This window comes from Falco biarmicus, chromosome 9 (genome assembly GCF_023638135.1).
Source record: "Falco biarmicus isolate bFalBia1 chromosome 9, bFalBia1.pri, whole genome shotgun sequence".
NCBI classification, from domain to species: domain Eukaryota; kingdom Metazoa; phylum Chordata; class Aves; order Falconiformes; family Falconidae; genus Falco; species Falco biarmicus.
The window spans coordinates 17,819,832-17,844,296 of NC_079296.1; the positions used below are offsets into that span (position 1 = coordinate 17,819,832).

At 48.5% G+C, this 24,465-nt stretch overlaps 1 protein-coding gene across 12 annotated transcripts in view; it reads right to left on the reverse strand.

Moving 5' to 3' along the window:
- Positions 1-19,590, reverse strand: part of CAMK2G (calcium/calmodulin dependent protein kinase II gamma) — a 121,653-nt gene extending 102,063 nt beyond the window's left edge. For 4 of the 12 annotated variants that reach the window (XM_056350763.1, XM_056350761.1, XM_056350766.1 and 1 more), the window contains exons 1-2: positions 19,348-19,588; positions 17,420-17,514 (exon numbers count right to left, since the gene is read on the reverse strand). In XM_056350763.1, the coding sequence (XP_056206738.1) occupies positions 17,420-17,514; positions 19,348-19,412 (160 nt within the window). In that variant the 5' untranslated portion in view covers positions 19,413-19,588. Of the gene's footprint in view, positions 1-17,419; positions 17,515-19,347 lie in introns of all 12 variants that reach the window. The other 8 variants (XM_056350762.1, XM_056350760.1, XM_056350767.1 and 5 more) reach the window with 5 other exon arrangements.
- Between the last annotated feature and the right edge of the window lie 4,875 nt (positions 19,591-24,465).

The window sequence follows — 24,465 nt, forward strand, 5'->3', positions numbered from 1 at the left end:
TACTCTTGAAGACTTCATATTAGTTTGACATTATCGTATGATCAAGAGGGCTTACAGCAGTACACCTTGTGTGTCTACAGCTGCTTCCTTTGGAAAGACTTCAAATGCCTTAACCATACACTAATGTGAGTGTTTACAAATTCTCCAGGAGGTAGGAAACCTTTGCACAAACAGACTGATTAGTTAGCCAAAGAGACACAGCGAGTGGGGAGCAGGAATGGTTTCCTGACAGCATCCCATAATCTAAATTTTCACAATTGACTCAATTACTTACTCAGATCCTGAAATGCAGCCAATTTTAGAACTTACCTAAATTCTTCTCATAAGACTGCTCTTATTTTCACTCTTGGGTACCATTGCTGATCCTAGAGGTTTAAGTTTTCATTTATGCCAGCTTACTTCCATCCGCTTCAAAAAGCAACCCATTGCAGATGCTACTGTCCCTGTACTTAGGACTGATACAAAGAAACGATTTTTTATCTAAGTGATCTCCTTTACTTTTTCTGATTAGTTTTCACAAACACACGCAAAAAAAATAACCATGTGCTGTTTCACCTCATCTGTACAAGAGCCTTCTGTATCAACAGTAATTACATCTAGTTTTCAAACCATCTCTTATCAGTGGGAAAAATAACAGAAAGGCAGAGTCCAAAGGCATGCCCAACATAACATGTTTCAGAGCTGTAATCCATAAACAATAAGCAAATCAGAGGGAAAATTGTACAAGGAACACACCAAAATTTTATTCCTATAACCAGCAAACTAGACTACAACTCCTCTTAATACTACATGTTTTAGCCCACATTATTTTCCTGCCAAATGCCCACAATCTTTTTCCTACCTACACTCTTCTTATCACTGCTATAGCAAAGAATATGACTTGGGCTCTTTTCCTAACTCGTGATGGCTTATTGCCAAGTGTTCTAGAAAACACTTGAAAATTTGCATCTCTCTCAGTACTTCCCAGTGTAGAACAGGGCTAATACTTCCCTGCCCAGTAGCATTACTGGGAGGATAAAGGATGCCTAATGAAAGCTACTGATCCTTTGCATAGGTGATGTGGGGAACAACAAAGCAAGACCGAAGGTGCATGGCTAAAAAAAATCTGCAGGGACACTCTTATGGTGGTGCAGAGGAGCACAGTGCAGCGGAAGGACCTTCTTTCAGGTAGGGGAAAACAAACTTTGGGAGGATATGAGGTTGGGGGCAATCAAATGCCTCGAGAACAAGACTAAACACCCATCCCTTTCCACAGCACAGGGCAAATGCCTAACAAAATCTTGGGAAAAAACCTACCCGGAAGACATTCCTGGCATTGACTCCACATTTACCAACATATGAACAGAACCCCTAAGGCTGTGCAGTGCAGGAGGGGCGATGCAGGCTCCTTCTCATACAACCCCGACTGCCGTCACTGTCCGGGCTGTCCAAGCCTACAGACCTACTGCATTCAGCTCCCAGTTTTCCAACAACACATCTATACAACGTGGCCTTTGAATAAAATGCTATATGGTAGTGCAGCCACTGGTCATCAAACAGTTGGATTTCTTTTGAATATACCGAGGAAATCTATGTTTACACTGAAATGATGGAAGCTTGGGAGGGAAAAAAACCCACAGCATTTCTGCATGCTCCTAATACTGGCGTTCAGCAGAACACCATTTTTCACTGCACAACACACGCTGGGGGGGGGGGGGGGGGGGCTGTGTCCATGCAACAGCAAGCCTATATTCATTGCTTATTTTTTAGCTGTTCCAACCAGCTGAGAGAGGGAAGGATGCTGGAAATGCTGCCTTGATTTGGTATTTGAGGGACAAGAGTGAGAGAAGTAAACTAAATGGAAAATCTTCTTGAGGGCACAGATGAATGGTTCCGCACCCAAGTGCTGAATGACTCCTCTCCAAAAGAGATAATACCTCTGTCAAAGCACGCTCTTCTGACAAGAAAAAATACCAAGTCTCAGAGGATTAGAATAATTAAAAAAAAAAAAAAGGCCAAACCATCTATTTTAAGACCAAGTTCCCCTAGTGATACTAGGTTAACTTTAAATTAAGCAGAGCAAGCTGTAAATACAGAGCAGGCTACCAAGAAATTTCAGTGAGAGAAGACTTAAAATGCACGTGTAACACCTACAGCAGAGTCGCCAAAACACTTCTATACAAAAGGGCAAAACGCACCACATACCAGTAAGTCCATGTAGCAATTAGGAACACGAGGCGTGGGAGAAAGAGACAGCATGGCTGCCTCCAGCTCCTGAAGAGTCCAAAAAATTGATCCTGTGCCTGCAAAGCGCTCAGGTACTTCTAGGTATCGTATAGAAGCCAGACAGCAAGAAGACATTTTAAGAGGAAAAGCTACCACTCACTAAAGCAACTTTAAATGTAAGGATTACTTAAAAACATACACAGATAACTGAAAATGCTACATAGTCAGGAGGAGTGTCTCCCAATTTTTCTGTAACCAGGCTCCCCATCAGGCAGCTGGCAAAGCTCTGCATTGCATGGGCACAGCTCCCAACCCTCTCGAGCCTGCCGCCACCATCTCTGCGCCGCAGCCGCCTGGCTTCCTGGTCCCAACAGCATCAGCCCTGAAATCCAAGGCAATACTCCCCACTATCTCAATCCAAAGCCAGTCAGGGGGCTCTGCTCCCCATGCCCTCTTCCAGGAGCGCGACACAGGCACGCAAGAGCTACCTCCACACCACCAGTCTGGTGCACTAACACAGCGCTCCACGTGCACTTTTCTCAGTCTCAGCTGCAGGAGATCCTGGTTCCCGGAGCTACACCCAAGCAACCACTTCCATGGCTGCTCCAAGAAGCCCATCTGGAAACCAAGTGCCTTCCCATTCCCACTACTTCAATAATTCGTTACTGAAGGGTTCTTCCGAGCTTGGCTTCCTGATCCAAGGGATGAGACAGAAAAGGAAAGAGACCTGCTGTGGTACAGGGAAGGGAACAGACACCTCCAGAGAAAGGGGCAAGTGCTCCCTAAGCCAACACCAGCACCCGCACACTGTGTACCATCAACCCACGGCCTCATTCAGCGGGGCTCTGTGACTTGCCCGTTACATTCATGCTCTGCTAGCTACAGCTGCCATAAAGATCAACTTTTTCAGGTGTTGCAAGCTGCAGATCTGGGGCAGGAGAGGTGTTCAAAAAGAATAAGCACACACCTTCTCCTCTAGTCTAGACCAGGCATTTGGCAGCAGCCCAGTGCAACTTAATACATCCAGTACAAGGAGCAAATTGCCTGTTAGGGACAGCCCCGTGCACCCACAGGCAGTTCTGCAGCACTGACATCGCTACATACAAAAAAGGGTAGAAGCAAACTCCAGTGCAACCAAAGAAAGGATTTCTTCATTTTCTTTTCTTTTTTGATCCCCTCCCCCCCACCCCGGGCCTCTTCAGTTGCAACATAATCTATCTCCCTGGAAGCTCAGTGTGATTTTCATGGGGAGCCACGCTGCACAGTCACTGTGGCTGTCTCCCTAATCACAGGTGATGTAGTGGGAAGGGAGACGTGTCCCCCATGAACACCCTTACAACAGAAAAATCAGGCATGCTAGCAATGAGTTGACAGTCCTTTCTGCATCTCAGTGCCATTTTCATCACCATAACTGGCCACGGGTAGAATATCCCAGGAAGCAAACCCTAAAAATAACTTCTTACAAGTCAGCCAGTCCCCCAGCAAAAGGGGAGGGAACATGCTTATACATGGTTAACGCAATTTGATTATTACAAGGGACAACGAATGTCCAGGCAAACAGGAGGCAAGGAGGAAACAGGAGGCAAAGCAGGTGGTGAATCATACACCAACCTCTCCTGCATCACCAATGACTGTCAATAGGAGATGCTTGACCAAGTGGAAATAAAGACACCAAAGTAGAAACTCAGAACCAAGTCTGCTGAGAATACTTTTAAATGCAGTGAAGGAAGGAGCCTTGCCTACTAAGCGCCAGAGCGAAAAGGAGCATGCACTCTCCCCAGCTGCAGTCACCTTTAAGGAAGGTCCTGGAGCCCTCTCCAGCTCTGGCTCACGGAGCTCCACATATCCCTGCGATCTCTGTGGGAAGGCATCACGCTTCCCAGCTACTTAACCAGAGAAGGAGAACTTTCTTCACCAGAATATCTTCTGAAGCTTGTGGCTGGGGAACCAGCAAGCAGTCCTGCAAGTGCCCCTGGACACGGCTGATACCCAGGCAGCCTTTCAAAGGGCTTCTGCACACTGGAGAAGCAGAGGGGCTGGGGGAGAGCAGAACAGCAAGCCAGCCATCCCTCAGCCACGTGCTCCCCAGCCAGCCTCCCTGACATGTGCTTCAGGGGCTGCAACCCTTGCAGAGCTCCCCCTCAGACAGCGTCTGCCCCACTTGCAGGAGGGTACCACAGCATGCGGCCCCTCTCCTCCTCCTTGTACCAAGGCACTCAGCAGCAGTCCCCAGCCTGCACAGCTGTGACACTCCAGCCGACTCCACCTGCAGGCTTCCTCCCTGGCACCACAGCATCCATCAAGCATCTCCACCGGTCACTGGCATCACCCCTTTGCACCAGCAAGCAGTCGCTCTGACAGCCCATGCAATGGAGGAGGGCACAGTGATAAACTTGCGACTCAAGAGGCCTCTGTGCACTTCTGAGTCATGTGCAGAAGCTCACAAGCTCCGAATTGTAACAGGACATCCTGTGTGAGAAGGGAGGGTGCAATAAAGACATCCTGACAGTATCAGCCCTAGCAAACACCTGGTTAGGTTCTGTGGAAGAGTGTGAAGGGGAAAAGTGTGACAGGATTTTCCAGTTCCAAGGCTGCTGCCCATTGTGCTTTTCTACAGCTTTTCCAGCTCCTGAGCAGCTGGTGCAGACACAAGCACGGAAAGGAAGGGGCTCCTAACATCAGTGCTGTGCTGCCATCCCTTTCACCTCCTCCTCCTGCAAAAAGTCTTTCTGAACAAGTTTCCCTGTGCTGTGGGGAGGACCCAGCTACAACTGCAGACACCAGGCTCGCTTGTGCTCACTCCCTCTTGATTTACAGAACTTCCCTGCTAACAGCTGCATTGCAGATGAACCCTCTTAAAGTGGACATGCAGTAAGCGAGACAGTAGGGCACAGAGCTGCTATGAAGGCGATGCAGCCATACCAGCAACCTCTACGCCACACAAACAGCGACTGCAACCTGTGCAAGAACTCCAGTGACCCTGTCTTGATTCCGCTATGCAGAGAGGGTCCTGAAGTGCCCAGCTTAACAAAGAGAAATCCCATCAAGTGAGCTCATTTCTGGACACGAGCTCCTTTCTTCTCTCCCCATCAGCTGATCATATCAGGTGCCCGTGGATTTGGATGAACAGCTAAATAAATATCGGACTACAGCTGGTTAGCAGACAAGGTAACAGTGTGGCAGGGAGGAAGGTCTCAGCAGTGCCAAGTCACTGCAATGCAGGATCCAGGAATTCAGAGATGCAGAAGGAAGAATATAAATTCCTCTGGCTCAGTCGAGCTGCATGTTTTCTTGTTCCCAAGCTAGACCCCCCTAACCCCTTCAGATAAGATAACTGCATCTGTGAGACCCGCGTTGTTTCCAAGGTGGGGAAGGAGTTTTAGCTGTGTTTTTCAAGTAAGAAAATAATTCAGCAGTTAACATTTTATATTTCATCAGAGAGATGAGCAGGCTGAAAAGCCTAGGAAAGCCAAGAAACTTCTTGCCCATTTGTGAGGCGGTGGGAGGGAACGCTTTTTAAACTTAGCTTCAGGACTACTGGAGAAACCAAGTGTATGCAGCCACAAAAAGTTAACGAGGCATAATGCGCTTCCTTAAAGCTGGGCAACCAGCTCTGCAGCAACATAAACTGCTGGCAGCAGCCAGAGTCACCTGGACTTGTCAGCAATATTTGATAATGGTTATCAAAAAAAGCAAGCTACCTTGTTCCTCTTTTTTCACATCTCTGATGCTGAACTCTGCTGTCTGGAGAAGACAAACAAACGTGTTACGAGAGCTCGACTCCCAGTCTGCTGCTGTAGGAGTGCTTGCACACAAGGGACGAGCTGACCAACACTTTACTTCTCTACATCATCCCTTATTAAGTGCAAGAGCAATTCAGACAGGCAGAGAAGGCTGTGGATCACTGCTCTGCACTGATCAGGCAACACTGAAAATTTTAATCTGGGCAACTCCGTAACAAGCAGTAGACTCAACACAATATCCTAATCTGCAGAGCTGGCAGATTCTAGGCCAGATGACATACAAGTCAAACAAACCTGGGCAGAGCTGGAAGTCACTTTTCAGTCCTGCAGTACAAAAATCAGCAATATTTAAAGTAACGCAAGAATTATGAATCACTACTTTAACTTACACTGAAGAAGCACATCCGTCACGACTGAGCTTTGTCTCTGCACTGGCACCGGTTATAAAATAAAGCTGCGCAACTTCAGCTCTTCTAATCTCTCTGACACAATCCTCCAACACAATCTCAACAGAGGACATTTGATACCCCAAGCTTACATCGAGAGGCCCCAAGGCAGGCAAAATTAAACTTAAGAGCATACCAATTCTTTGGGCAAACAACAGAAATCACTCCTTCTTGGCATCGGCAGGCTATACTCTCTATTAGCCTCCAAGAAAAACCTTCCAGCAGGTCCCTCTGGGTTACAGCGGGCACTAAAGACAACTTCCTTCTTCCACATCTATTTTTTCCTCCGGCCACCCAGGGTGATTTCTTGGCCCATCACCCAAGAAATGTTATATATGCATTGACACAAGGGGGTAGGCAGGCAGAAAAGGAAAAGAAAAGAAAAAAAAAAAAGAAAAAACCCTAGGTACACATGGACTTTTTCAGAATGGCAGCTGCTCCACTACAGTAGAAATACTAAGTGTGTTTGACAGGCACTGGAGACCAATACAAGAAGAGGTTTAACAAGCTGTTTTCCTTGCAAAAGCTTCCATGGCACCCATGCTATTTGAATTGTGCATCCAGTAAATGTGTCCCAGAGAAAGCACTGGACTATCCCCTCTGAAGTCACATTTTAAGTCAGGTGTATGGCATGAGGTCTCCAGCAGCAAGCACAGCAGCAGGACCAGCACGCACATCTCCAGGGCTGCAGGGAACTTTACACACTGACTACGTTCTGCTGCAGACAAGGAGACCTCTCGCTCAGAAGCAAGACCACCAAATGTAGACCCCTCTGGAACGTATGGCAGATTTGGAACAAAGCAACAGGTTCAGGAAATAATCTCCTTCTAGAGAGGAGTTGGGATAAAACTCACCTTCTTGAGCTACCTTATGTTCAGTCCCACCTGTAAAAGAAGAGGGCTCAGCGGAAGGAAAAACAAAGAAATGGTTTCTAGCTCTTCTCCCTCCTTTTTTAACCTCAGACTTTAGGCTGTGTCACTGCTTTTCCTTTTCTCACTGCTCCTCTGGGACTGAGAAAACCTCCTCCTCCTCCTTCAAAGGAGAGATGTCTTCAACGTCAAGAAATGACATCTCTCTCTTCACGGCTATCACTTACCACAGTCTACACCAACTGACTTAGCTGAGATGACACAGTAACAGCAGAAGATAAAGCACATCCAAATACTGAGTTACTCTACTAGAAAAGCTGCAGCCTACACCAGCTAACTCAGGTCCCTGGAAGCGGAGAAGTGAGGGAAGGAAAAGGAAATAATCCTTTCCACAAGCTTTCGGGACATGGCTTTGAAGCCTTAACATCCTTGTTTTCACTTATGGCCTGTATTCACAGGGGCTTAAATAAACCCTCTGGGATTTGGGCCAGTGGGAAAAACCTATACCATTAATTTCCATAGATATTTATGTCTCATTCCATAAATAAATATTTTAAGTTGAAGAAGCCCTTATAGAAAGAAACTGGGTTTAATTACCACAATTCTATCTAACCAAGTCTGCAGACAAACATTTTATGCTAACGTGAGTATTGCTGCTCACAGGTTTGCCAGGCACAACCAGATAAGTCTTTCCTGAAGCAGCCTGCAAAAAGGTACCTACCATGATAACTTGCATTACTGCAAACAATCAAGCGGTACCACCTTTTGAGCTATGGGGCACTGAGATTTGGGGCACCGAGGGCAGAGACCCCCTGAGCTCCTTGGCTCCCCAGCCAACAGCAGATCACTAATTCTTCTAGGACCAGTCCTCACAACGGTCAACCTCCACGGCGGAGGCTGCAGCACAGGGCACTAGCAGGACTTCTCTCAGACTCTGGTGGAGGGAAAGCTGACCATGCCCAACCTCTCCCACGCTCTACCTGCCCACCACCTGCGCCTTCCCCACAACGCTATCAGCTCTGATACACAGGGACAGCTCGAGCTCTGGGAAGGGAAACCAGCAGGGACAAAAGCAGCACGCAGGGTCAAGACCAGTACTAGCCCTAACAGTGCTGACGTGGGTTTGCATCAGACATTTTTCAATGAAACAGCCTTGCTTTACTGAAACACCACTGCAGGCTGGTTAGCTTCATGCTGGATAGCGTGAAACCTGCAGGCAACACTGGAACTTGATTATTTGCACCAGCTCTGGTAAGGGAAAGCTCTAAGCACAAGACGGGGAGCTAGAGTTATTTGTGGGTATAGGGAAGAGAAAAAAAGGCTGAAAAAAAAAAGAAGAGACCATCTTTTCCACTTCTTACATTTCATCTGCCAAAACAATGCAAATCATGGTAATTTACCCCGCGAAAGCAGGGCGCATTCACTCCCTCTTCAAAGAGGGAATCTGTCAGAGCAGTGCTGCTCAGAGTTCAGACTAGAGGAGGAATGCCAGTCTGCATTCCACCCCACCACCCCAGTGGCTATAGGAGAGCAAGCCTGGTATTTCTCACTAGGATGCTGTCCTTCGTTAATACATCATCACCCGCCCTCCTCCCCTCCCTTCCCTCCTATGAGAAAGTTTAATCCTTTGGCTCACACGCATCTGGTAAATTTTTCAGTCCCTGTTTGCCACTGTCATCATGGCAACAGCCCCCAGAGATACCGCAGCAGCTCTACCACAGCAGGCAGGCTGGCTCCCTGCCTTCGCTGCCACGCAGCCTTCGGCTCAGTGTGCCTACAAAGAACGATGCCCACTCCCAGGCTCACCTTCACAGGCACCTTTCTTACTTAGAGATATGTTTGCATGGGTTTGAGTTTGGGGTTTTGTGGGTTTTTTTCAAATTAACTGTGTCTTCATTCCCACAATGCCTACTCTTTTCCCTGAGACAGCTCTCGGCTCAGTTTTTGGGACTCCAATCACACAAACAGTAACACTGCAAAGAGAGATGCTCCCTTTGCTGCCCCAGAGAAAAAGGGTCTTGTGTTTAACAGCCAAATCACCTGCACCTTCTAGCAAAGAGAAAATATTAGCTAGCACCCTTCTCAGAAGCAGGACACTAACCTGGACTTGTCCCAGTGCCGCTGTGAGCAGACTCCAGCTATAGGAAAGGCAAGAGAGCCCAGGGCTGCGGGTGCCTGGACGACAGCTAACTCAAGATGTGAACTTTGGATTGAAGCAGTAGGACAGCAGGTCACCACTTTGGAGAGAGATGCAACTCATGCTCTCAGGAACATAACACGAAAGTGCTGAGAGTACAGGATCACATCTATACGCGCACACACACACATTCTCTGAAAGGTCATCACATTTACTCTACTCACATCTCAGAGACAGGGAATTCTCCTTCTGACTGCCAGGAGCAGAGCAAGACAGATCCCAACACCAGGAATAAAGCCACAGTTATCTCCTCCTTTCCTGACCCCACCATAAAAAGGCAAGATACAACATTAACCAGCTCTCCTTACATCTCTGAATTATTCTCAGTCATCGGTAATTAGCTGCTTGCACCAACCACCATCCTCCCCAGTCTGCTCATCTAACAGGTGGGAGCAACAGGAATCCTGCAATATTCTCTGGGAGGAAAGCAGGAGGGTAAAGCAGCATTACTAAAGGGATATTTTCAATCAAAGCATTATAGATTAATACAATTACTGATTAAAGTAACCAATCCACAAGAGACAAATGAACATTCAAAACAAATTCAAAATTAAAACAGAAAACAAGGGAGCTGGAGAGTAACAAGTAGAAAAGGCTATGAGGAATTAAAACCTAACTATAGACTGTTTCCCCAGAAAGCTAAAACCATGCTCCACTGATCTCTGGCTACCCTCAGTATTCAAAAATCTTACTTCTAAGGTACTGCCAGCACACTTCTTCAGAAATATTCTGCCACTGTTCTCCACAAATCATGCAGCCAGTAATACCAGAATGCCTGGGGAGTTGTAAGAAAAACAGAGTGATCTTTCAATAGACAGTAAATTTAAGAAGGTACAAAAAGGAACCTGAGGTCAGCCTAACTCACAGGACCCCACAATTTGAAGCATTAAACTTACTGTCATAAGGGCCAACAGGAACTACAGTTGTTTAAGTTACAGCTTGATATTTCCTCCAACCACTAAAAAAAAGTAATAATCTTGTGAGGACCTCAAAATTTTAAATATGCATTTGCCCTTCAGAAGCCGATGCACCTCTGCTTTCCCCAAGCTGACTACACCAAGCACTGACATCACATCTGTTGCAGGCAAACACACAAGGTGAGATACTCCACATTTCATTTTACAACACTGAAGGTTTCTTTCCTGCGCTGGTGATGCTGGTGGCGGCTGATATTGCCCCCTTCTCCTGGCCAAGCCAACAGCAATAGCTCACTCTATAGTCAAACAGTGGCAAATAAACATTTTTTTGGTAAAGTCTATTACCTCGGTGAAAAATTATTATTATAATTGGTATCTTGAAAATCAGGAGGTTTCAAGTACAGAGGAAAGAAAAAGAAACACCTGAAACATCAAAAGAGGCGACAGGCCAGAATTAATGAAAAGGGGGGCGATGCCCTGGTTGTCAGGGTTGTGAGGCAGATAGATGGTGTTCATAGGTGCCACAGTGAAGAGATACTTCTTTATATTAGCGCACTTCCCTTTTAAAAAATTGTCTTCACCCAATTTGCAGAGACAGAAAAACTAAAATACTTCCAGGGCATAGAAGGGATCAAAAAGATTTTCATAGCCCTCTCTTAAAACTTTAGTGGTGCTAAGCCACTGGCTGGGGGCGGGGGGGAGAAGTGCTCTTCAGAAATTAATTTCTTTATGATCCCCAGATGAGTCCTCCTCTGGCAGTGATGGCTTTGGTACTGTCCAGAGAAGGATTACATTTGGAGGCAGTGAAATTTCTACGCTAAACCCCAAAACCAACAAAAACACCCCATAGCTTTTGCACTGGATCTTTCTTACAAGAAATCCAAGTAGCTCTCCCTGCCCCAAATACCTACAGTGAGCTCGACATCCCGCTCTTCACTGCAGGGACACCTGGAAATATTTCAATCGTGGCTCACTGATCAGAGTAAATGATCTAGAGCCAAGGGCTTCAGGACACGTGCGGGACTTAGTCTAATCACATCTCTGCCGTACACAAATCCAGTTTATATTGGGAAAACAAGAAACCTGACTCTCTCGCCAAGCCCCTTTCTCCAACCTCACGTGGAGGCACTAGGAATTCCTGCCCAATCTGTGTGCCCACTGCCCCCCCTCCTCATTGTTAATGCTGGAAATTTAATACTCAATGTGACCACTGAGAAGACAGACACGAGCTGAAATCCTGTCTGCTCTGTTCCAGCTCCTTTATAAAATATACAGCGTAAACTGAGAGGCAGCCTGGGGTAACCCCAACCACCACTGACATCCACAGCGGGAGGAAGCCAGCTTCTGGCCATCGCGAGCGACAGCAAAAGCAAGGCTCCCACGGCTCGCACCCCGCCAATCTCTGCTGGCTCTCACGCCAGGGCGCTCTCCTGCCGTATCCATGTGCTGTGGCAGGCGAAAAAACCAGGCTGACCCTCGGCGGCCCCCCCTCCCCAGGCTCCCAAGGTCAGGGTCTCTCCTCTCACACACACCCCTCCTACCCTCCAAACACCTCTTCCAGTGTAATTTCTTTCCCCTGGTGACATACGCCGCTCGAGCCCCTCTTCCCCCAAGCAGGGGGCTGCAGGCGGAGGTGGGGAGGAAGAGGAGGGGGAGGCAGGCTGCTGGCGGGAGGCAGAGGGCTGCAGTTTCTGACATCAGCAGAGCAGCCCCCCCCGCCGCCCCCCGCTGCACGCATGTGTGCTGCGGTGCAGAGCGGAGAGTTCGGCCGCTCGCTACCCATGCGCCCACCGCTACCCATGCGCCCACCGCCCGGCCCATTCCTCGCCTGCAGCCCCCAGCCCCTCACGGTGCCTGCCAGGCAGCCCCCAGCCACACGCACCACTCGGGGGCCGGGGGGGCAGCACTCTCTGCTCCCTGCATCCCTCCAACCCCTCCACGTGCGCAAAGACCTCCAAAAAATCCCCAGCCGCCGCTGCAGATGATCTCCCACAGACGCTCCCTAATCACGGCATCTCCCAGACTCCGGGCAGGCAGCAGAGGGGAGGGGGAGGAGCAGTGCGGGTGCGGGGAAGCTCCTGACACTCAGCCCAAGGCCCACCCTGCGGGAAGGGCAGCTCCTCTCCCGCACCAAATGACCAGACCTGATCTGGCTGCTCAGCAAGTACAGCTGAGCAGACAGGGTTTGATTTGCCGTCCTCTCCGATAAAGGGCGTTTGTCCCCAGCTGACAACCACAGGCACGCAGCGAGGACACCTATTACAGGACATTTCTACACGGGTTCAGATTTGCGCTTCAGCCATCTGTGACGGGTGTGCTGGGCTCCCTCGCTCTGGCAGGGATCTGCCGGGCTGCAGTGCACCACCGCTGCACGCATCCAATTCAAGCGGGTGTGCTGGAGCCCACAGGGGACTTCAAACCTGGCAGCCACAAGACAGTCCTAACTCAAACACCGGCGAAGAACATTTACAGAGCAGATCAAGATAGAGGTTAAGGACTGACGTTGCTCAACTTCCACTGCCGCATTCAAGCTCAATGTTTCAGTGGCCAGGGAAACTAGTATTGACACGTTCAACAAAACATAGTGTAAAGCCCCAATCAGTGACCACTGTGGAACTGAAAGCCAGAACAAGAGCGAGATGTATGAAAAAAAAGCTGAGTTGGAAGTGCAGAGAGAAAGCTTTTATCCTGTCAGGGTTTGATACACAGAAGTAATTCCCTGCTCCTCCCACAATCCACATAATCTCCTACTGGAATAACAACAAAATAACTCTGTAAACTGCAATTTTTTTTCTGATTCACAGATTTGGAAAGATGGAGAGCAAGAATCCACCTCTGTTCCACAGGCAAAAGCAAAGACACAGTAAGGAGAAAGCAGTGAAGCTGTCTAACTTCCAAGACAGCTGCTTTTCACTTTTTTAATCCAGAGATGTCACTTACAAGAGTTGAAAGACACAGATTTTCAGCAGCAAACGAAATTTAACAATAGATGTAATGCACAGAGATTTCTCCTACCCCACACGTAAAAAAAAAAAAAAAAAAAAAAAGGCCCCAAAATCCTACACATGGTGATAGGATCACTATACACTATTGATATAAACATCCTAAAAATTACCACAGGACAGAGCTCTGCCTACCCCTTTCCAGCGCAGGACTTTCTCAAAAGCATGTGCTGGAGAGTCAAGTCCTGCATATTTCCTTATTGCTACTAAAGCTACTGCTTCTCTCTTGATCCTTTTGATCGCTGCAAGCAATTTTACTTTATTTGAACTTTGCTGCCCAAGAACCGAAGCACTACTTGCTATGAATTTTCATGTTTAGGAAGTATTCTGGTGACACCCACAAGACAACTTCCAAAAAACTACAGTTATTACTTCCCTCTACCCGTAGCTCTGGTAAAAGCCCATGCGTTCAATCCCATAGGAATTTCACATGACTGAAGCATTGTATTTCCCCCATGTGTAATACCCGCTGCTCTTATATGTTAGCTGAACGCTGACTACGGTGAAGTCTGTTTCCCCTCTCTTTCCACAAGCATTTGGCCCCTATTTAACGTTAAAGGTCCTAGCATACTCTTTGTTGGGCAGTCTTAAGCACCAAAAAATGATGAATAACAGCAAATACTTTATTAAAGCAGAAATATAAATTTTAATCTAGACCAGCTCTTACTGACAGGATTTATTAAAACAGAGAGAGAACAGGCATCCAAAAAATCAAAGACAACAGGGAAACAGAGACTCTCCTCTCGACATCTGACTTTGTATTTCACGAAGTGTGAAGCTTTACTAGACTGAAGCTGTTCAGACTGCCCTTCACAAAGACCAGCACCACATTCATCCTCCTTGCTTTCACAGAGAAGCCCTGTAACAGCACCACACCTCTTCAACTCTTTACTGCTTTAAGAAAACAGTTTGATAAACATGTCAAGTAATATATAACCATTTAAATGCACACAATTCACCCTGAAGTGTTCCTCTTCCTCCTTCTCTGCTACCTACGGCAAGCTATTCAGCACTTCCCAGACAGCTATCTAGTAGTTCGTCATCAACAGTCTTGAAAAATACAGGTAACAAGAAGTACTGCAGGAGGAGAGCAAGGTTTTGTTACCACTCCCCTGTACATTACCAGAGGAAGCACTATACAGCAGGCAGAACTTCAGCAAAGTAGTGATGGGCAAGACTTATTTCTCAGCAGCAGCCAGACACTGACTCTTGCGGAAGCCATCACTACATCAAGCATCTACGCAAGTTCAAATTCTGCAAATTTCAAATGTAGCTACACTTGAGTTGGAGAGGCGCAGGGTGTCCCCACATGAGGGAATATTCTGGTGCTGTGACCAAGCCCAGAAGAAAGTCAACAACATGGGAGGCAGGTCAGGATTGGGGGGGTTAACCTGCACAACAGGCAGGCATGCAGTTGGGCGTGCAGGACAGCCCCCTGCCTATGTACTGCTGGACAGAGACGTGCCCGTGTCCCCCCCGGGAGAAGGAAGCATCAGGCAACATATATCCAGGATACTGCAGAATTAACACTGTGATTCTCCTCCTGTGGGAGACAGCTTTCTAAAATGCATTTTCGTGAGACTTTCATTTTCAGGTTGCTGAATTGAATCTCCCTAATCATTGATTTACAGCTGCAATGTCTAAATAGCACACATTTTTCCCTCAGTGCTTTAAAGACCTATTCCGAGGTGAATTCACTATGTTCCTATGAAAATATTCAGTCCCATTTTGCACTAACCACTTGAGCCATCAGCAAACACAGCTGGAATAACTGAGGAACCTATGTATTCAGCTGAAGTCACCATCCACTTCTCACTGTAAACGCAGATTCTTTAGTCCTCAGATAAGACTTCAACAAAACCTGATCAGTCCCTTGGTTTTTACACTCTTCTGTACTAGCAGAAACATCTATGTCCTTCCTTGGCTTTCCCCACACTCGCACTCCACCTAACCTACTTTACCTACCTTTGTAAGTAAATCATTGCCAGCTGCCTCAAGTTATGTAGCTGACGATCAAGCTAGTATCCTCAACGTATTTTATTTATAGGAAGATATGAAATCTAGAAACTAAGTAGTAGATCAAAACATGGCCTGTATTCACCCATACTTACCTGTCCTCCTTGCTGGGTCATAAAACTGTCAACACCTTGACATGAAAAGCAATTAGAACCTATATATTTTTCCCTCTGTAACTGACTAGGTGCCCAAAGACTTAAAAACTGACTTAATCAGTTCTTCTGGTACTTTTGGACTTCTGCTAGTACATTTCTGAATTCTGTTTAAGCTATATTCATTCTGCAGTATTCCCCATTTTTCTTATTTCCAGACTTAATTTCAATGCCACTTCCTTTGTAAGGAAACGGTTTCTCATTTGCAATGGGTTTATCAAGCTACCCTCTCCCTTCTCTAAGCAGGTTTGTGTCCACCAGCATCTGAGAAGATGGCTCTCCTGAACTGTAGTCTTTGCTACAGGATGGATGGGGAACTCTGCGGAGCAAACACGGCATTAACAGCTACCAGCAAAGCAAAGCCACCCTTCAAACCTCTCCCATATTAAGTTGAACTAATTTTGAACTCAAGAGATTGGATATCCTACCTACATCAGCGGGCACTGTCACCTGACCATGGAGAGGACACCAATTCCCACAGGATCTGCAGCCACCTCCTGAACAATCTGGGGCTCCACTGGCTGGTCCCCAACATGACCTCACTCAGGCTAGATATCAAAACAACACATTATCACACATGCTTAATTCCACAAGTCAAACCCACCCCCCCCTCCCAAAAAAAACCCCCACAACTGACCACAACTTTTACAGCACAGCACACACTACTTCTCCATGCATTTTTCACCATTCTTTAAGCAGTCTTCTGCTCTTATCATCACATTTTGTATTCCAGCAAAAAGGCAAATACATATTCTATTTTTCTCTTTTATAGGGATTAGGCAAAATGTTCTTCACTTCTAAACCATTTATCAGTATCATTTGCCTCCTACTCCTGCTTTTTTTTTTTTTTTCCCATTTCTGTCAACCCCCCTACTAAGCCATCTATTCAACTAGCAAGTTAGTCGAGGGCCTAATAAATTAATTTTTGCCAAATCTGAAAGCCTTCTAAGCATTAGATCTTGTTGTGTTCACCTTTCCTACAAAGAGTTGCCTCTGGCACCTCAACTTGCTGCACACTCTGCTTTCAGCATCTTTTACTGCAGAGTTCAGTTTCTCTCACTCTCCCCCGTATCCACCCTGCCCAGGAAGCAACTTTAATCCCTGTAAGGGATTCCCTACACAGCAGAAGATAAACATTCCCTGCATACTGCAAGGTACACTACCCTTTGTGCATACATACGTCCCTGGAAAAGAGAAGACCAAGAGCTTGGGGGAAGAAGAGTTAAGATTTTTTTTTTCTTTTCAGAACACTACAGTCTGGTTTCAGGTTTTGGAAGTCTCCAGGACTAACAAAAGCAAAAAAAATAATACTTGTTCTAATTTGTTGAAGTCAAATTTGCAAGATTTCTTCATCCAACCTACTTCTGCCTTACAAGACAAATCCGTTAGTTTCCAAACACACCACGTTTAACTGCAGCATGAAAGGAGCAAGGCATACAGCGTCTACCCTTCAAAAAAAAAAAAAAAAACCCAAACCCAAAACATCTGTTCTGGTAAGACAGATCTCCTAGGTAGGAAACACATTCAGCAAAATCAGTCTGCAACATTTCTCTTTATTATGAGTGATCGGTACACACACACGTAAATAAACCTTCTATAAACATACCTCTAGCTCAGCTTGCAGAAGAAAGATCTCAAAGAGAAAAAAGACAACATCACTTCACAGAGCATCCGTTGCCAGATACAGGAATCTTTCTATCATCCTACACTACCTCCTTTCAATCTCCTCTTTGCCACACACCTCAATTATTTTGTAACGCTGAAATAACGACTGAGACAAGCAACTTCAGAACGCTTAGACTTATTAAAACTTCAACGTCAGTGAAGTATTTTCTGTTAATAAAAGGAAGAAAGGTACGTCGAGACACTAACCTCTGGCTGACAGTTTTTTGGTGTTGATGATTTTTGCAGCATATTCCTGTGATGAACTTTTCTTTACACATCTGCGGACCACAGAGAAGGCTCCCCTAGAAGAAAATTAAAGAGGGTAGGAGCTATGAAACTGAAGACGTGAGTACAGTAGCAGCAATTTCTACCCCCAGAGCTAACCAGATTAAGGACAGGACAGAAGACATACAGAGGAGGGAAACCACACACGAGACTCTGATGAACAGCACATCTGTCTGATCAACAAAGAGAACCTAGCCTAGATGGTACTTGAGCCCCCCTGAAGACCCCTCAAGCCCCCTCACAGACAGCACGGTAAGAACAGCACACTGTGCAGGGACAGAGGGACCAGACGGACACAGAAACACGACATGAAGGGCTTGATGAACAGGAAACAAGCAGCCCAGAACGATGCTGCAAACAGTAGCCGGTAAGTCCGTCTCCCAAAGACAGTATCCCCAGCAGTTACATCACACAACCAGGACTCATTTCTCCCACGTTCAAGTGCCAGCTCGGTCACAAAATCGCTGCAACACTTTGCAGAAGTTACTAGTTCTCTTACATCTCTCTACCTACCTGCAAAATGGGGATAAGTGTGCACCTATTAAGGAAGTAGGTAGGAAACTACAAGGCTTTGAGCATTTTCTCAGGCTGGAGCTATTAATATAATTACAACTATTCCAAAAAGCCACTTGGAGAAGACATCAGAGAGAGGGGGAAGAAGGATTTCTGTGAGGAAAGATGATGATACAACGGAGACCAAGGTGAAAAGACAGGGACTCAACATCTCTAGGACTACACAGATGAGTGCTTGAAAGCAGTCGCTCTTTTTTTTAAAAAAAAAAAAGAAAAACACCACCAAAAACACAACCCAAACCAACAAAACAGGGTGGGAAAAGAGTAACAACTGGCTTGACAGGAGAGATCTGAAAAGGGGAAAAGGGCAAATAAGAGAAAACTGGCAGAAAATTCCAAGTCCTTCAGACCAGGAACATGAACCCATGTCTATGGACAAATGTACATATTAAAAGTGTAAGAAAGGGGAAGAGGAGCTGCACAAGGGCCCCACAAGACAGTTAGCCCTACAGAGCCTAAAATAGCCTGAATCCTCCTGATACTGCGGAGTCCTGCCTTTTTCTCCCCTTCCTCAACCTCTACATACAAACCAATAAGCAGCAAGGTGAGCACCAGCACCGGGGCCCGGGCCCGGTGACACACAGCTGCAGCATCGTGGGGAGGGACGGGGACACGGGGCTGGAGAAGAGGGATGCAGCAGAGCCCAGCGCTTGGTGCAGGGAGGGAGGGGGAGAGCAGCAGCAGCAGCACCCAGGAAAGCACTGTACCCACCATCCCACCCCGGCCACTGCCACGCTGCTTTCCTGTCCCAAGGGGTGCCCCTGCAGAGCCCTGGTCCTAGGGTGCAGCAGCAGGTCTGCCAATGCAGAGACAAGTGCGGAGCGGCAGGGAAGGAGGGAGGGCAGGAGAAGCGCGGTGCAACAGCAGCCCGTCCCTTCGCAGGGACGAGGAAGCGGGGCGCGGAGCATCGCAGAGCGGCGGGCACCGTGCCGCGTCCCGGCCGGGGGAGCGTGTGGCGGAGAGGCGGCGCGGCAGGGGCCGGCGGCAGCCGCGTCCCGAGACGGGCAGAGGGGACCTGCCGGGCGGCAGGAGCGGCGAGCAGCCCGCGGGGACACGCCGTCCGGCGGCAGGGATGAGCCGGGGCCGCAGGAGCACCTTTCCCTCCAGCGGCGATGCCGCCGGGGCGGACGGGGGGTTGCAGAACCGGATTACAGCCGCCGCGGCTAATCCTCCCTCCGGCTCCCGGCTGAGCCGGGCGGCCGGCGCGGGAGGCTCCGGGCAGCGCCGGCGGGTCCCGGGGCCGGGGCGGGCGGCGGGGCGCGGCGCGGGCTCCGTACTTGCCAAGCTCCTCGTAGAGCTGGTACTCGTCGGTGAAGCGGGTGCACGTTGCCGTGGTGGCCATGTTCGGGCTGCGGGAGGCTCAGCGCCGCTGGGGCATGGGGCAGGGCGGCCGGGACGAGCCGTGCCGCGCCGTGCCGTGCCGGGCGGGCGCGCTGCCGGGGCGGGCTCCCTCCTGGCTCGGTAGGGCGGCGCGGGCTCCCCCCGCGCCCGGCTCGGCGCTCCCCGCTCCGCCGTGCACAGTCACCGCTCGCCGGGGAGGGGAAGGAGGCTGAGCCTGGCCAGCACCGCGAGAACTGGCTCGGAGACACCCCGCGCCGGCCCCCTCCCTCCGCCGGCCCCGGCCCGCCGCGGGGTGTGGCCGCCGGGGGCGCTCCCGGGGCTCCCGCAGCGCCGCCGCCCGCCCGGGGGGCTGCAGCCGGGGCGCGGCCGCCGGAGCGGCCACTGCAGTCGGTTACCCCCGCCCGCGGAGGGAGGGCGGGAGCGAGGGTCGGGGGCGGGCGGCTGCGGTTGCGGCCCCCGCTCCGCTCCGCAGGCGGCGGGGTCCGGCCGGAGCCCCCGATCGCCGCACCGCCGGGTGTGCCTCTAGTTGCCCGCCGCGGGGAGCGCTGCGGCGGCCGGGGCGGGCAGAGCCGCGGCCGGGTGAACTTCCTGCGTGCGACGGGAGGGCAGGGCAGGGCAGGCGGGGGGGCGCCGCTCGGACCCCGGCGCCCGTCGGCGGGGCTAGTGGCGGGCGACCGGCCCCCCCTGCCGCCCCCTGCGTGCTCCCCGGAGGAGGAGGCGGAGGCAGGTCACGGCCGCCGCCGCCCGCAGTCAGGCCGGGGCCCGGCGCTGCGTTCACCCTCCCGGGGCAGCGGGGCGCGGACCCCCAGCCCCCTGCTCCCGCCCGAGCCGTGATGCGGGTGGGGGTCCCCGAGGACGGCCCCGCCTGGCGCCGGGCAGAGCGGTAGGGCGCGGAGCCCTGGCCAAGTGCGAAGGGCCGGGCGGCGGGACGCGGGCGTGGGGCGGGCAGGGCAGGGCAGGAGCCACCCGGAGCCACCAGCCTCCCGGCGGCGGGCGGCAGCGCCTCGGCCTCTGCTGCCTGCGGCGCGGGCTCTGCGGCACCGGCCGGGGCCTTTTCCCCTTACTTAAGTGAGTCTCTCCCCGTCTGAACAATGGCCAAATCTGCTTAATACACGGATTTATATAGGACAGTCACTGACCCAGCCAGAGCGCGAAGGACTGCGCCGGCCTCGCCGCGACTGGCAGCACGAGCTGCGTTACGAACGCGCTGACGGATGAGTGTACCGTAAGCCAGGGATCTGAAAATGAACAAGTACTTTAGACACCGTGCATCCCTGCTCTGTGACTGAACTACCAAAGCACCGTGTTATTTTAAATCACGTGAAAAGCAGTGGCAGCAGCCACCAGCATGTCTCTCCACACGCTCCCTGTCTCCAGGTTAAATGCAGCCAGCCCAGTGCTGCAAAGTCTACACCGAAGTGATGCAGTGGGCAAAAAATTCACCCAGCCTATGCAGAAAGTAGATAGCAAAAGTAGGACAACCTAACAGTAGCATTACAACAAAGCAGTACTTCTAGAAGGTGATTATGAAACAGCATTCTGCGCCTTACACCATGCCAGCATTTAAACCTGGAAACCTGCTGACCCAGCAGAATGATTCAGAGAACCACCAAAAGATCTATCCAACAGGTGCCAATCAGTGAATCTGCCCCCTGCCGAGCTAAAATTGCCCACCAGCCTCATTTGGTGACCCACCCAAAGAGTTGCAGATGAGGAGGACAGTGATGTGACAACCCATAGTCCTTACCAGGGGAATTGACTGATAACACGAAACTCCAGTGGGATATCCTAGATGTGGTGGTGAGCAATGCTGCTGCCACACAGGCACTGCACTTCCACCATCCAAAGTGATGTTAGGTGTTCTTTGTGCAGGAAAGGTGAGCTGTTAAGTTTGTGCTGTGGTTGCACTATCAAGATAGATGCAACCCAGTCCGCTATGTTAAAAAACCTGGAGCGACTGGAACAGGACTCTGATGTTTAAGACTGGATTTTAGCTTGCTGTGCTGAATGAGCAGCCAGAGGGAGAGAAACTAACTGTGCATTTGTCCTGTGTTCCTACAAACCAAGGAAAGATGATGAAGATGGAAAGGGGTGCGAGCCACAACAAAGAAATAGAGCCACGGGAGAGGTTTACCTAAAGCTATGTGCTAAACTGAGTGAGATTCTGCAGTTGAAAACTGTTTTAACTGGACTCAGAGTGTTCTGTGCCTTGCGCCAAGCACCCCATCGTATTTCACAAGCCCCGGTTGCAGTGGTCTCATAAAAAGACATGATGAACATAAAAAGAGGGAGACAGAAGAGGAAGTTTCTCGTCTTCAGGTGTTACAGGGAAAAGGGAGGTCTGGAAATCAGAAAGGGAACAGGGAGGGAAGTGTGGAAAGAAAAGCTAGCCATGTGTTATGCATAGCAAGTGCTACGGGAACAGATTGCTAACTGAAAAACTTGTGTTAAGCGACAAGTGGGATATAAATTGAGTGACAGACTTGATTAAACCAAGTACTGAGTGGGAGACTAAATTACAGGAGTAGAGTTTTCTAAAGGAATGTAGACAAAATGAAGCAGGAGGAGGGGTGGCAATATGGATAAGAGTATTGTGTCAACAGAAAGAAATATTGATGTTCTGGCTGACACAGCAGTCTACTTGTACTGAGAGTAAAACTGCAAACAGAGGTGAATCTTGAACGGTTCCTGGTCAGAATAATGTTGTAGGGACCAGAAAATACAGTAAAAAATGGGTTTGAGAGAGCCTGTGTGCTGGTAACGGGAAATTCGGCTAATGAACAGTAAGTGAGATGCTGACCTCAGTTATGCAGAATTGAAATCTGGAGTTAATGCGTTGCTTTTCTTATTAGCCAGCTGCAGATTTCACATTAGCAGAGTAGCAGTTTTGGTGTCTATTTTTTGAAGTAGCACAGGTTGGCTTATACAGTACACTGAACTGTCAGGGATCTGCAAGGGATTAATCTGATTTTAATAACTGGAGCTGAGTAAGAGGCACTAAAGAAAGTAAGTAAAATACAAAGGATTTAATGCAAAGCCCATGGGCATAAATGAACATTTCCTCTGATGTTAATGGCCTCTGAATCAGGCCCATCTGTCCTTGGAGCCTAAGCTTGGCTTTGGCATGTTGAAGAATTTATGTGGGAAGGCCATAACACAAAAGTGTTGGTCTTTAGGGAAGCAGAGTGAAGGACTACAAAATGAGTTCACAGAAAACAACTGAAATTCAACTCACTGTGGAAATGGGAAGGATGCTGGAGAAGGTGCATGACGGCATCTTTCCAGCAAGGCTGAATAAGCCCAGGGGGCAGCATGTATCAGTGTGCTGAATGGAGCAGCACTGCTAATGCCAAACATGAAGAGAGTGCGTTAACAAAAAATAAAGGACCTGGGAAGGTTAAGAATTGAAGTTAAAAATCAGTCTGAGAGGGTGAAGGCAAGAAGCAAAAAAGAAATTAGAAACAAGCGAAATGAGTGGGCATATTTTCTAAATAGACATTCTCTGGGTTTCTGCTGTTAACTCGGGGTCCCACAGAAAATCAAGTAATTTTCTTCTCTGTGCCTCTGCTGTCTAGTCTGTCTCTTCAGAGTGAGTAACTCCAGGTAGGTCTTATCACTCACAAGGCATTTATAAGACTCAAAATGCAACCTGCCCAACTCTTTATGTAGGGCTTCCTGGCACTTCTTCAGTATACAAAGTAACATATGAAAATACAAAATAAACCACCGAAACCTCCAGAACTGTGTGAAATACTGCATCATCTTAAAATGGGGAATTTTTTGACAGGTGAAGGTTAAGTGTTAAAATTCTTAACAATTATTTTGCTTTAGACTCTACAAAGAAAAGTGCAGATACCTAAATCAGGCATCATTTCATCATGATTGTCCACAGAGTTGCTGTCATGTGCACAGAAAAAAACCCCTTCTCTTCATATGCGATGATTCGTGTTGGCTATGCAATACGAGATCTCTCAATTATTATTTATTTTTTTTTACTTAAGCAGTTGTTGAGTATCTACCAGAAAAATCAGGTTCCTTTAATGTGCCTGGTTGTTCTCTTCCTTCTCCCAAACTGAGGTTCATTTGTTACCTCTGAAAAATCATTACTCAGATAAGCCTAAATGGGTTTCTAGGTGTGGCTGATAAAAAGTAGCGTGCATAGAAGGAGAGACAGAGAGGAACTTTTTAGCGAGTGAATATAAAATTCATATTTGAAATAAACATCAGAGTTCTGGAGAGAAGCAAACATTAAATTAACCTATTAGTACAGACTATTCAGCCATCCATCTAGTTTAGCGTCTTGTCTTCGGTAGTGACCTATTCCCGACAATAAATGTGAGGGAGGGGGAACAGGAGGGCATTAAAGGAAGACAGAGAAGGGAGAAGAGGAAGGAATCAAAACAGGCCAGAAAAGAAAGCCATATAACTATAGCCCACGTGCATACTGCGCACTACTCAATTAGAGTGGCTTTCCTCCTGACCCCACAATGATGATCAAAATATGCCCTGAAGCACAAGGATTGGTAGCCCTTGTAATTTTGATTGTAGCTTGTGTCAGTGCATATGCTATTCTGTTTCATGTCAACGTCTAATCCTTTTTGATACTTACTAAGCTATTTAAGTCAATAATATCCCATGGCACTGAGTGTCGCATGTTAATTACATGGCTCATAAAACATATAACCTGATATCATCGCAAATTTGTTCTATTTTAATGTGACTGAGTGGTTGCTCCTGTTAGGAGACAGCACCAGCAGGTATGTCCAAATGGCCAGCCCTGTTCTGTACCTCTCTGCTCTTCAGTGCTGTGGGTCACTGCCCCCAGGGCAGTTCAGACACAGGGCTGGCAGGGTCTCAGTGCCTGGGTGCCTCTAGACAGGGCCCTGTGTACCCACTGGCAGACTGCCTGGTTTCCCAGCTCCCCCAGTGACTCATGGGCATGCGTGCCTTTCACTGGGATTTTTGCAGGCCACCTGGATGTGAGGTATCCTCCTCTCAGCTTGAAGTGCTTGTGACTTTGGATTTCAGAAGCGGAGGTTGGGTCCCCAGCTAGG